This window comes from Betta splendens, chromosome 12 (genome assembly GCF_900634795.4).
Source record: "Betta splendens chromosome 12, fBetSpl5.4, whole genome shotgun sequence".
In the NCBI taxonomy this organism is placed as follows: Eukaryota; Metazoa; Chordata; class Actinopteri; order Anabantiformes; family Osphronemidae; genus Betta; species Betta splendens.
The window spans coordinates 10,498,755-10,511,650 of NC_040892.2; the positions used below are offsets into that span (position 1 = coordinate 10,498,755).

The 12,896-nt window shown below is 47.6% G+C and overlaps 3 protein-coding genes across 3 annotated transcripts; 1 reads left to right on the top strand and 2 right to left on the bottom strand.

Moving 5' to 3' along the window:
- The first annotated feature begins 1,859 nt into the window (after positions 1-1,859).
- cldn5b (claudin 5b) lies at positions 1,860-2,998 on the top strand. The gene has a single exon (XM_029168234.3). The coding sequence runs from the start codon at positions 1,866-1,868 to the stop codon at positions 2,583-2,585; it is 720 nt and encodes a 239-aa protein (XP_029024067.2). The 5' UTR covers positions 1,860-1,865; the 3' UTR covers positions 2,586-2,998.
- An 817-nt stretch (positions 2,999-3,815) lies between these two features.
- acads (acyl-CoA dehydrogenase short chain) lies at positions 3,816-7,753 on the bottom strand. Its single transcript, XM_029168231.3, has 10 exons — positions 7,603-7,753; positions 6,561-6,721; positions 6,192-6,341; positions 5,997-6,108; positions 5,648-5,799; positions 5,377-5,547; positions 4,929-5,066; positions 4,756-4,851; positions 4,627-4,683; positions 3,816-4,541 (listed from the first exon to the last, which is right to left on the bottom strand). Exons 1-10 carry the CDS (start codon positions 7,628-7,630, stop codon positions 4,389-4,391), a joined length of 1,218 nt encoding a protein of 405 aa, XP_029024064.1. The 5' UTR covers positions 7,631-7,753; the 3' UTR covers positions 3,816-4,388.
- Positions 7,754-8,020: 267 nt separating this feature from the next.
- Positions 8,021-10,802, bottom strand: crybb1 (crystallin, beta B1). Its single transcript, XM_029168233.3, has 6 exons — positions 10,714-10,802; positions 10,293-10,436; positions 9,802-9,920; positions 9,539-9,671; positions 9,004-9,146; positions 8,021-8,400 (listed from the first exon to the last, which is right to left on the bottom strand). Exons 2-6 carry the CDS (start codon positions 10,413-10,415, stop codon positions 8,223-8,225), a joined length of 696 nt encoding a protein of 231 aa, XP_029024066.1. The 5' UTR covers positions 10,416-10,436; positions 10,714-10,802; the 3' UTR covers positions 8,021-8,222.
- Positions 10,803-12,896: the final 2,094 nt, after the last annotated feature.

Sequence of the window (12,896 nt, forward strand, 5' to 3'; positions counted from 1 at the left end):
GCTGTCGACTGGATGACCGCGCCGCTTCCTGTGTTTGTTGGAACAGGTGGACTCAGTCACCAGAGGAAGAGGAGCTGCAGGGCACATGAAAGGCCAGACGCTGGGGGCCGTCACCTTATCAGGCCAAGTTAATGGCGTTCTAGCGTTGGGATTTCCTGCTGTGCGACTGCAGCCATTCTTCTCTGTGACTACAGCCAATTATTTATTCACTATGAATCACGGCAAAGACATCTTTATATGACGCAGCTACAGCTTCCTATTCCTTCCTTCACATAATCTGTCTCTAGAAATTAAAATAAATTTTTCTGAAGGTTCCATTGGGTTTCTACTAAACGGGGAGTTAAATTAGAAAAAAGAAAACATTTGAAGGAAATTTCTTGATTAAGCGTCTAGTTATCGACACATCAAACTCTCCAGTTGGTGCCATGAAAAGCTGCAGAAGAACAGACACCGTGAAACGAACAGCATAAAATCGTGGGATTTACTCTGGAACCAATCGCAATGAACTGTAAAGTCCTGGCACGTCTGTCAAAGACCCGCAGCAGGTGAGTGGACAATGAGTGTTGACGTGAAAAAGGAGGAGGACAGTGTTCCTGGCAACTGAGCAACAACAATGGCGTCGCAGGGAAGTGATAAGAGACAGGACGTCCTAACGCTGCTGCATCTCAGTGCTCCGTGTCGACACCTGGAAGCCTCATGAAAAACACAGGGACGGCATGAATCAAAGATTTATTGCCTTATAGGACGCGTGGCCTGCAGTAGTAGCAGCAGGGCCTTTAGAGTGGAAGCGATGAGATGAGGGTGGAAAAATAAGTGTTGATGCAAAAAGAAGAGGAGTGGTCAGGAGATCATGGTGCTGGAGGAGAAATCAGACCAAAAGCTGTCTTCTTTATTTTCATTAACTGACCACATTTACACCAGGAGGCTGTTGAGCTGAGCTGGGATCAGTCCACTAACCTGAGGAGAGGCTGGAGCTAGAAGGCACATCCTGCCAAGTCGAACAAATGTCCCAGATGGTAAATTTGAACCGTGAACCGTTTGTGTGTGAATGTAAACACGAGGAAAGCGAAGAGGAAGCATCTGGATCTCTGAGGCCGGTCCTCGCGACCCGCTCCGTCTCCCCGCGCACGTTTGCCTGCGCGCCCATCAAATGAATGACGAGGCGTGAAGCTCTCAGAAGCCAGCGTTTACAGTGGAGCCGCTCTTCCTCCAGTCTGCTCCTGTTCATCAGCAGTGGCATCTAAACGGGTCACACGGACCCTCTCATTCATCAGAAGATCGCGTCCATCACAATAAAGCAGCTGCTACTAGGTGTGGTCCAGCTTTTATCAGCATGCTTCCCTAATGCTCCGGCATTAGTCACAGGGTCTGAACAGAGGATATCAATGTGTATGTAAAGTCTCAGCTTCACAGCTGTACATATTCTTTCTTTTACTGAAACACCACATATACTTTTATTTAGTCCTCCAGCTCCGTTGGTGATGTCACTAAAATTAAGTTCTCTCTGTGATTTCTTGTAAATCGAACCAACATTCCAAATGAACGCCGGTTTGTCAGTTTGCGGGAACAAGCTGAGACATTGACGTGTATTGACGTTCCTGCTTCCACGGAGTTGTTTTCCTTCCCTCTGCGTTTGAATCGCAGGAAAAACGCGCACATCTGGTGCGCTACGGGGCCAACTGGTCGAAACACCCCCCCCCCCCAACCAGCGAGCAAACACGCACGAGCGCTGCTCGGACGTCGCGCACCTCGGCTCTCTTCTGATTGGCTGAGACGAAGACGCATCGACTGCGGATTGGCTCAAAGTTTGTGGGGGGGGGGGTTGTTTGGGTGCAGGCGCAGCGGCCAGTCTGTCGGTCGCATATATGCGCGCACTCGGAGAGGCTCCCGCTTCACTGACTCGACGACCGCCGCACGGAACCATGCTCGTAGCCTGTCTGGAGTTCCTGGGCCTGGCGCTGTGCCTGCTCGGCTCGCTGCTGGTGATGGTCGCCTGCGGGCTGCCGATGTGGAAGGTGAGCGCTTTCATCGACGCCAACATCGTGGTGGCCCAGACCATCTGGGACGGCCTGTGGATGTCCTGCGTCGTCCAGAGCACCGGCCAGATGCAGTGCAAGGGGCACGACTCCGTCCTGGCCTTGGCGCACGACCTGCAGACCGCCCGGGCCCTGACCATCGCCTCCTCGGTGCTGGCGGTGGTGGCGCTGGCGGTGACGGTGACCGGAGCGCAGTGCACCAACTGCCTGAGGGACGAGGTGCTGAAGGCGCGGGTGGTGAACACCGGCGGGATCATCTACATCGTCAGCGGGCTGCTGGTGCTGGTTCCGCTGTGCTGGATGGCCAACAACATCATAGTGGACTTTTACAACCCGCAGGTGGCTCCGTCCCAGAAGAGGGAGATCGGCGCCGCCATCTACGTGGGCTGGGCGGCCAGCGCGCTGCTGCTGCTCGGCGGCACCCTGCTGTGCTGCTCCTTCTCCCAGGTGGTGAGAGGCACGAGCCCCGTATTGGAGAGCCCCGTCAAATACCCTCCCACCAAGGCCATCTCCATGAACGGGGACTTCGATAAGAAGTACTATATATAAGAATCCGAGCTGTGTGGACGACTGTTTTAAGTAAAGATGGACTGAATGTTACATTTTAACCTGGCTCAGGCAGAACATCATTTTTGTAACTGGTTTTAGTCCAATTTTACACGTCACAACGGTGCTGCGCAAAATGTCAGCGGTTCACGGATAAGAGCAGATATGAAGTGGGTTCGACGCCAACAGGGTTCTGGTGATGTCACGGTGCAGGGTGAGACTCCGACCTGTGAACTGATGCACAGCTACTGTGTGAATAGGTGTTTTCTGACGGCGAACATGCGACAGACGCATTCAGACAGACGCGCACTCACACTGTGATCAAAGCAGGGAATTTGCATTTCAATTGTACTGTAATTTGTGCTTCATATTACTTTTCTAGTGTTTTAATAAAACTTTTTCTATATAAACACGAATGACTTATCTGTGTGTGCTGTCGTTTATTTCTAGGTTCAATTCAAATTTGAGTAGTTTGAGAAAAATAGGCCAAAGGGCCCCAAGGTTGTGAGAGGCCCCAATCTCAAGCTTGGAAACAAAAGTTTGTTTTCATCTGCATCTTCATTTCAAGTGAAAACTACAGGTTTGTGAATGAGCATAAATCCAGTACAGTTGTTGGGACAAGAGAAAATATGTTGAATACTGAGAATTACATCCATAGAGCCTGTAAAACCACTATGTTACAAGGATTTAAAACAAATATTGTTGCTTCCCTGCAATGAATTTAAGGTAAAACACTCTGCATTGTTGTTATATTAGCATAGAAATGTGCAACGTCTGTGCCTGTAAGGAGGACAAAAGATGTCTGCTCAGTCACGTGCACTTGTTTGTTTCTTAAATAACGGAAACAAACAAGAGCCAGAAAAAATGACGTCACAATAATCAAGTCCCTGCTTAACAGAGCAGGAAGCTCAGCTCAGAGCTGGACCAGCAGAGCAATCAGTGCCCTGACTAGAGTAAACACACACACTGAAACAATAGGAATCATGAGGGAGATCCTAAGAACGAGGAAGAGCAGCTTCTGAGAAGCCTAATTTGAGTCGGACCAACACACTGGACTTGGCTTGAACTGGTTAACGCCACTGGGAGTCAGGCAACATTCATATGATGAAAAACTAATAGAGTTTAGGAGGAAATAGTCTCCCGGTGACAGCATCAGTTTCATGTTTACAATGATGCAATAAATTACTTATTGAGGCACAAGTGGCACCAGCTACAATCAGGTAGACAATAGAGTTAATGTTTTACAAATTCACATATGTAATCTTTTATTCTTTAAAAGGTTGACCACCTAAAATGTGCAAGTCAACAAACATCATTCAAGTATCAGCAGTAGCTTCCAACCTGAAAAATAAGTTAATAAAACCATGTACACTCTGGAAACAAGTGTGCAACCGATTCCACTGCAGTATTTCCAAGGATTCAGGAATCCCAGACAGAAATGGGTCAAGACAAGTGAAGGCACACTGTCGCCCCCTGGTGGCTAAACCTCTTCATAGACGCAACAGGAGAAAAGATGCAGGCGTCAACAGTGAGAACAAAATGATCCTGGTTTAAAGTTGTGAACTTAAAGAGTCAGTCAAAAAAACAATGATGTGGAAATTAATTCTTGGCACAGGAGTTAAGTGTGTGTCCAGTGATTATCTGCAACAGATCAATACACACCACTCTGTTACTTACTGTCCTTATGTTAAATGTCTGTCACTTAAAAATATATAAAAGCTGCAACTTAGTGAAAACCAAGTTTTAATGAGGTGGCTTCTTTTTCTTTAGTGATGATGAGGTGAAATCTCCGTGGCGATGTCCAACCTATGACTCGTATTCCTTCAGTAGCTGGTTGGCGATCACCAGTCTCTGGATCTCGCTGGTGCCCTCGTAGATCTCCGTAATGCGAGCGTCGCGGTAGTGCCTCTCTGCGGGCATATCCGTCACGTACCCCATTCCACCCAGGATTTGGATCGCCTGATGTGAATCGCAAACAAGCAAATTAATCAATTGCTCTGCCGGTTTATAGTATTTTTCAAAAGTGTTCGCCTTGGTTTCTTACCTGATGGGAGCAGAATGTGGCGGCCTCAGACGCTGCCAGCTTGGCCATAGCAGCTTCCTGCAGGTAACAAGTCGTGGGGTTAGGTGCTGCTTGGAAAACGTAAAGCTGTATAACTTTACAGACGTGTACCTTAGTGAAGGCTTTCTTGGAATCGCGCAGAAGGGAAGCCTTCCAGGTGAGCAGACGAGCGCTCTCTACCGCCACAGCCATGTCAGCAAGTTTGAACTAAACCAGCAAAACACTCAAGTGTTGAAAAGATACTGACTTTTGATCCCAAAGAGACTCATCAGCCATCACGCTACCTGTATGGCCTGCAGTTTGCCAATAGGAGCACCGAACGCGGTCCGTTTGTGTGCGTAGTCTGCAGCACAGTCCAGAGAGGCCTGAGCTATGCCCAGAGCCTGAGATGCAATGCCGATCCTCCCGCTGTCCAGGGTTTGCTGCGTCACAGAAAGACAGAGTAAACTCCCTCCGTGGATGCTTGGTTTTTCAACTCACGGTTTTCTCTTAAACTAAACAACAGGGTGCCAAGTCCACATAATTCTGTTAACACTGATGACAAGCCACCACACATCATCATGAAGGCCTAGTTCCAACTGACAATAACGATTAGTGGCATTTTAATTTGGTTTATTTTTGAAGAGAAAAACTAAACTTTATGAAAAAGTAACAGTGTGTGTGTGTGTGCGTGTGCGTGTGCGTGTGTGTGTGTGTGTGTGTGTGTAGCAATGTAAGAAATGATTTAGATACCATGGCAATCTTGAATCCAGCCCCACGAGGGCCCAGCATGTTGCCCAGCGGTATTCTGCAGTCCTCCAAGATGATGTTGGCGGTGGACGAGGCTTTGATGCCCAATTTGTCTTCCTTCTTTCCCAGAGAAAGCCCGGGGTGCGGCATGGGGATCAGGAAGGCACTGATTCCCTATAGAGCCAGCCAACGCAAAATACAGCAAGTAAAGCACAGTCCATCAATATCCTCTTCGTTACTGATGTGAATACTCTCACTGACAACATGATCATGCCTTATGTTTGAGCTTCTTATCTGTAGTGGCAAACACAACAGTGGCGGAGGCATCCCAGCTGTTGGTGATCCAGGCCTTGGTTCCATTCAGCACCCACTCATCTCCCTCCTGTCGAGCTGTCGTGGACGCTGCACCTGCATCACTGCCGTTACCTGAAATTGCAATTGAATCGCTTCATTTCAAGAAGCAGATATGATAAACAGCTGCTGCGGTCATACAGGAGGAGTCTGGAGCACATTAATAATGATTTTGATGGTACCATGTAGTTTTTTTCCTTCCTGATGAAAACAGCAGTACCTCATAATATTGTTCCAGGAACTGAGTCTGCACACAAGTATGTCATATTTACCTGGCTCACTCAGGGAGAAGCAGCCCACCTTCTCTCCAGAGGTGAACGGTGTGATCCACTGCTTTTTCTGCTCGTCTGTACCAAACTTTAATATTGGCCCAATATAGAGAGACTGAGAACAGGTGAGAAAACACATCAATGCTGGCACTATTAGGTTGATTAAGGAAACATACAGTAATATGTGATTGTACTCACATTGTTAACGGAGACGATCACTCCAGTGCTAGCGCAGCCCCGACTGATCTCCTCCACGGCCAGGCTGTATGCTAGGTAGTCCATCCCTGCTCCACCCAGCTCCTCTGGTACCTCCATGGCCAACACCCCCATCGATCCCAACTCCTGAATCTGGAGAACAAAAAGAGCATTGAATTTTAGAAAACTGGCAATAACTCAAGTGACGGAAACGTCACGTGGACTCGTGTCCACCTGATCAATACAAGTCCAATGTCCACGGTCGCTTTCCAAATTATAAGAACTCTGAACAAAAGCTCTGACAAAGGGACGAGATGCAGCTTATTCTCATAGGCAGTTTCCTTTTCCACGGTGTGTTTGTATGCGTTTTACCTGTTTTGCCGGGTATGAATGCTCCTTGTCAAGGCTGGCAGCAATGGGGGCAAGTTCCCGGTCAGCGTAGTCTCTGCAGGTCTGTCTGAGTATCTGATGAGTCTCTGGTAGCTCCGCGAGCTGTGACAATCTCCGACAACCACTGAGACATAAGCCGATAGCTGAAAGGACAGGAAAACAAACCCATCAACATCAAAGTGCTATGTTAGTGCCATGCTAATGACATCACCCAGAGATGCAAAAAGTATTTCAGTATTTCAGCCTGATTTTTTCAAACTTGTGAACCATCAATATTAACTCGTCGCGTTGCACCCAGCTTCTACACTGTGATTCTTCTAGTATTGCCACACGCAAACATCCCATCAGTCTGTTTTAATCTCAGCTGACTGATTCAGTTGTGACTCTGTGATGCTGAGATCCAGCAATAAGGCTCGTCTGTATCTCCAGATGTACGTAAAGGCAGCAGTGCTGTTAGAAACAGATATAAACCCGGGAGACACGTTTGTGCTGCGAACAATCTAGTTTTACTACGTTTGTGTGACATAAACTCTAGCTCATCTTTAAGCTAGCGCCAACCAATGTAGGTGAAAGGTCACTCAAACAAAAACAGTCTCCTTTGACTCAACCTGGAATTAATTTCCTATACAACATTAAAGCCAACACTTTCAGCTAATAAAATAGTAACATTTAAACAAAATAACACCATATTTAATCACTTATTCAATCATTTATTGGTCACAGCCGGTCGGTCGCTAACTGTTAACCTGATAATTAAGCTAACAGCATTTCAGCTACATTTTCCTTCTCATGTCATAATGACACAGTTTTAGTTATTGTCGTCCCTTTTAATTTAATCAAAGCTAGAAACACGTCAGTCCTGCACACGCTCTGCAGTGTCAGTGGCTAAGCAGGCAGCGAGCTAACGTCAATCAACTGCTAGCATTTTACGGTACTTCTAATTTACAGTTTGCGCTAAAGTGACGCTACCGCAGTCTGGCCTGCTTAAAGTTTCGTTCGGCCTTTCTAATTGCCCTGTACTCACCGCTTCTTGCTTTAAAAAATGCGGCCATAGCTCCGTCCTGCCCCTTGGACTGATCACAGCGGTCAAGTGTGTAGTCCTTAATAGGAGCGCTTGGAAGTGAATGCGCATCGTGTCTAGTATTTACAGTACGGGTGCTTGAAGCAACCAAAATAATTGAAACGCGGTTCCAATAAACCTACTGTAAAGAAAACATCAGCCCCAAAGCCGTTTAGTTTCTGTTTAGAATTATATTATAATAATGTTTACACCTATACGATATATATTAATTGCTTATGTTGTACACGAAGAAAAAAATATGTATATACGTATAAAAAAATAAATGACACTTATAAAGAAAAACATGAATAAATAAATATTGAAACAAACCATTGAAACATATTTTCAGTGTAGAATAAATAAATGTTATCCAGCCCGGGAGTTTTCAAGTGTTTTACATGTTTATTTTTTAGCACCATAAAAAGTCAGTTAATGTTGTCCAGTGTATTTGCTCTCATTCCGTCTTTCCTTTGGCGTTGAGCAGCGATGGTGGAGACTTAGGAAAAGACTGGAGACAGGGGGCGAAATAAAAAGCTGAGCGGGATCCGTGGCTACAACTGCGCCGAACGTCCAGCAGGTGTCATTCACTTGCTGGCGGAGGTGAAGGTGAAGCATCCCCTCTGGTGGAACTGCATGTCCCTGATACGACGCATGGACTGGATCTGAGGCTGGAAGGCGCAGAAGTCGTTGTAGTGTCTGTAGTCACCGCACTCAAACAGGTACTGGTAACCCCTGTATCCAGGGTACTGGTAGCCCACCCATCTGAGACACACAAGACGTTTTTGTTAAAGCAAGAGTCATTATTCAGCAGGACTAGCATCCATAAAGAGTTTCTAAAGGTTCTAGTGCTTATTAAAGTGATTTGAGTGACTCAAATGTGCTATGGATTTCAGACAGTTACCGTCAAGATTCTAGGTGTATTTCAGGAAGCTTTGTAGCCATCAGAGATATACTAAAATGTTAGAACCTAGGTTCTAGGTGTTCATAAAGGGGGAGTAGGTGCTTTTTAGGAGCCTTTTAGATCAGAATCAGTAGCTGTGTATTCGGCCGGGGAACCAGGAAATCATTCAATCGCCTGCTAAAAATACATGTGCTGAAAAACAGAACTCCAGCAGTCAGCTTCGAGCCTTGTGACGACATGTCACCCTACTTTCTATGAACCACTGCATTGTAGTGTGACCGGCAGCCTGCAGCTTCCTCTAAAGCTATGTCGGCAGCAATATTTGCAGCACAGAGCTTCCACTTTGGTGCTATGTGGGAAACGAGATTCGCTTCCAGGCGGCGTGACAAGGTCTTTTGTCATTGTCATGCAGTCTGAATGCGTTCCTTTTGAACTCTTGGTGGCGTGCGGCGGCGTCTACTCACGATCCTCCTGGCACCCTCACGCTGCCCACTCTGTCGCAGAAGCCGTGCGCCCAGAGGGTGGGCACATCGTCCTCCTGGATCTCCATCTTGTTGCCCTTGAAGTCAGAGAGCTCATACAGGCAGATTTTGTGCTCCATGCTGTCCTGCAGGGAGGGAACGATGCACATTATGCACAGCGGCAGCGCTGGTCTGTCTGTGCTGCATAAACGTCTAGCTACAGGCCTTTGTTGTGTCCAAAATATGAATCTTGTTTCCTGTGCAGTAAAATCAAATAGAGTCCAGCTGAGAGTGTTTCAAGCTGAGCTAAATCAGAAAACGCGACCACACAGAATGTCCTCAAACAGCCACTGCAACATCATCTGTTTGATTTAAATACAGACCTTCCCTACAAGTGGCGATCACTGTTGATTGACAGAACGGTCCTCAGGCAAGTAATAATAATCATAGCAGCTATCTTAGTCCCTTTAGTGTTGTCTGGTTTGAAATGTGAGTCCTTCCCTTGTGAATGTGAATCTTAAAGACGCAGGATACGAACCATGCGGATGGGCCTGAGGGACATGAGGCAGTCGCTGCGGTAGGAGTTGCTCCAGGTGTCCCAGCGAGGATACTCTCCCTTCTCCAGGATGAACATCTCCCCACGGAAGTTAGTCTGCTCGAAAGCAACAAAGCTGGTAGAGGTGGGGCCCGCGGGGCAGGGGAAGGGGCGCAGGGGGTGGGGGGGGGAGAGAATCAGACCGGGGGACGTGTGCACAGGACTCGATCACTTTGACGTGTGCGCGTGTCGGCGCGTCGACTTACGGGCCGCACTCCACAATGATACTACGCACTCTATCCATGCCGCGGTCACACACGTTCATACACTCGTTCTGGACCTCCATCATTCTGCCCTGGAAGTTCTCCTGGTCGAACAGCATGATCTGCACGAGAAAGCACAAGCGGCCAGGTGAGCGTCACGCGGTCCCGGCAGCATCTTCTCCTGCTGCGGTAATAACCCAGGCATGAGTGATCCCCCCCCCCAGAGCGGTCCCCGTAGTAATAACACGCCTCCGCAGCACAGAGCAAATAACACCTGCCTCATACACAGACACAGGCAGAACCTCCATCACGCCGCTGTTTTATTAAGCTGGTCCGACATCAGGCTGCAGACAGCGTGCTCCCCTAAATCTCCATCAGACTAGACCGCTCCCTTTTTAGTTCACCAGCACTGACTGCACTGGCTGGAACCAGAAACCAAATCAAATCCAGATGGGAGCACGCGTTGTCTCCAGGTCGGTGCAGCGGCTACTCACTCTGTAGGATCCCATGCCGGGCTCGCCGGTCTTGGTGGCCTTGCTGGTGGCAGCGGGAGCGGGGGCGCCCTTGTCCTTGGCGTCGGTGCCCTGGCTGGAGGCGGACTTGGCAGTCTGAGACATGGTGAGGGGCTGCAGGAGAGTCTGGGTGAGAGACGGAGGGAGTAGAGGTGTAAACGCAGCAGTCGGGATGGAGAGTGGAAGGGAAGGAGTGTGGTGAGGTGTCTACACTGTCGGGTGGTGGTAGGTTCTGCAGGTACTGAATGTTTGGGGGGATTTGGACTAAAACCGTGTTTATGTGGGGGTTTATTGGAGCCCTGGACACCTGTTTGGGTCTTTGCCCGGGCCTGGGAGTGGGTCCTGGCTCTGGGTGAGGCGTCGGACGCGGTTCTGGTGTATGTCTGTGTGTGCGTGGCCTTACCTGCGTCAGTATAGCTTGCTGTGCCGTGTGAGGGAGGCTGGCTCGTGCTGTTCCCTTCGACGCTCAGCCCAAGCTTATATACGCTGGCAAAGGCCAAACGCAGAGGCTCGGCGCACAATAGAAAGCCTCTCGTCATCACAGTTGGCCCGGGCCAAAGCCACCGGGTCAGTGCATAGCCTAGAAACGCCGCCGGCCTCTGCGCTGCCCGTAAGCATTTCCCTCTGAAAGGAAAGCACTGACCCAGGCACTTTCCCCATGCGTTGGGCTGCTGGGCTGTAGGCTGTAGCTGTGTGTTAAGAGGAGGAATGAAAGGGGCTAATCCCTTCTGTCCAACACAAAAATACTATTTATTCTTTTGATGCTGGGAGTGAAAACAACTCCTTTCCACTTCTTAACCAAAATAGAAAACGGAAAAGTGGTGTCAAAGAGTGAACGACTGTACAGTACTGTTGTTTACGTGATGATCAGCCATTAGTAACACAATCCGCTCAAGTGCATCAAGAAAAAAATCACTTTATCTTCATCAGCGGGTTAAACAAGACCATTAATATCCATCTCGTGTCTTTGTTGCTGGAGTCAGGCGCTTAAACACGGACGCAGGAGGAAACTGTGTGCACAAAGGTCAGAAACATCTCCGATGACCTTTAAAGGTCCAGTCGCACCATCAGTGGCACAGCATAAAGTGGCGCTGCTCCTGTTTACAGCCCCCGACGGCCTTGTCCTCTGTCCGTTCACACCCTCCTGATGTTCCCCCCTGACATTATTACACATGCTCTGTGCATGAAGGTATTAAATGATTAGTCTGTAAATGGATTTATTTCGCTGTGGTAATGAGGATTCCTCTGCCACTAAATGAGGTGAAATAAAGGTCGCTGTTGATTATAGCGATAATTCTTGGATTACAGCTGGATTATATCTGGATTATATCACCTCAGATGTGATTATTTCCTCTATGGAAGCAGGGTTTAAAAGTGTTTGATATGTGCAGATTAGGTTGCAACTAATCCTGCTGTGTAATCTGTGTGGCTCCTGCTGTATTCCGTGTTATCACACCGGCTGTTTGACGAAGTAGAAGCTTTGTGTTATAACTTACTGTCAACAAGTCACGTTAAAAAGTGCAAATGAAATGTTGGCAGATAGAATCTAGATTTTCATAACAGATGATAGATGTTATAATGACAAGATGCATCCTTTAAAAGACATTTAAAGCCTAAATTAATTCCAAATCATCACTAGTTTTATTTCCCACTATTGATTCATAAGTTTTATGATCTTTTCAGCTGGCTGCTCCTCACAGCCTCTGCTACCAGGACACCTATGACCTTTGACAGTCCACCTTGGGACCGATCTTCCCTTCACTTTGGATGCTTTATCTTTAGGACTCGGCTTAATCACTAAGTCAGTGCCTCGCACAGATACGTTCATTTCACTTTGTGCTCAAATTCCGAATTCCTGCGTGGCGAGAGGCGATAACGCTGCTGATTCAGAGAGGCGCGCTGTGCCTCTGCTCTCTTGTTTACAAGTGGCAGATTATGTAATCAGTCACACACAGTACAGTAGAAGATAACATTGTTCCACACACCGCCGTTGTCTGCCTGTTGAAACGTGGCTGTGTGTTACGTGAGCTCAGCTGTTGTACTTCACATTCGACAACTGATTGCAAGCAAAGGTCTCAATAAAACGTCCCAGGGTTTGTTTATTCTAGTAGATAATCTAGATATTCCTACTTACAGCATTCCATAAGATGGACTTTAAATACTGGGGTATGACAGCTTATCAGTGAGCCATCAAAGGGAGTATTATTCTACTATGTACAGTGTCAGACAAAGTATTTCTACACCTACTGTCTAGATGAATAACTTCCTCTATGCTGTTTCCATTTCTGCCTGCACAAACGCAGCCTTGTTTCCTGAGCGCGCACTATCTGCACGGAGAATCGCCTCCTCTCCGCTTTACGCCGCAGTCTGACTGGATTTCACCGCTTTGCTCTAGAAACGTCAAATATTGTGGAAGATCTGTGCAGGAACGCTGCATCGGAAGATAAGGGGAGCGAGTTCAAACAATGATACGAGTCGTTTTCAAGCATCCCAAGCGTGAGGATATGAGGATCTCAGAGGTTCCCGTTGCCACGTTTCACTATTTTTGACCATTTATAAAAGATAACCAGCGGTTTCTGGCTGCTC

Excerpts from the sequence above, each read along its gene's own strand:
- cldn5b (XM_029168234.3), top strand. The coding sequence starts at position 1,866 with ATGCGCGCACTCGGAGAGGCTCCCGCTTCACTGACTCGACGACCGCCG.
- crybb1 (XM_029168233.3), bottom strand. The coding sequence starts at position 10,415 with ATGTCTCAGACTGCCAAGTCCGCCTCCAGCCAGGGCACCGACGCCAAG. Across the intron at positions 9,672-9,801 it reads ATCATTGTGGAGTGCGGCCC|CTTTGTTGCTTTCGAGCAGA; the intron begins GTAAGTCGACGC and ends CACCTCTACCAG. Across the intron at positions 8,401-9,003 it reads GTGAGGGTGCCAGGAGGATC|ATGGGTGGGCTACCAGTACC; the intron begins GTGAGTAGACGC and ends TGTGTGTCTCAG.
- acads (XM_029168231.3), bottom strand. The coding sequence starts at position 7,630 with ATGGCCGCATTTTTTAAAGCAAGAAGCG. Across the intron at positions 6,722-7,602 it reads ATTTTTTAAAGCAAGAAGCG|CTATCGGCTTATGTCTCAGT; the intron begins GTGAGTACAGGG and ends CTGTCCTTTCAG. Across the intron at positions 5,548-5,647 it reads ATAAGAAGCTCAAACATAAG|GGAATCAGTGCCTTCCTGAT; the intron begins GCATGATCATGT and ends CTGGCTCTATAG.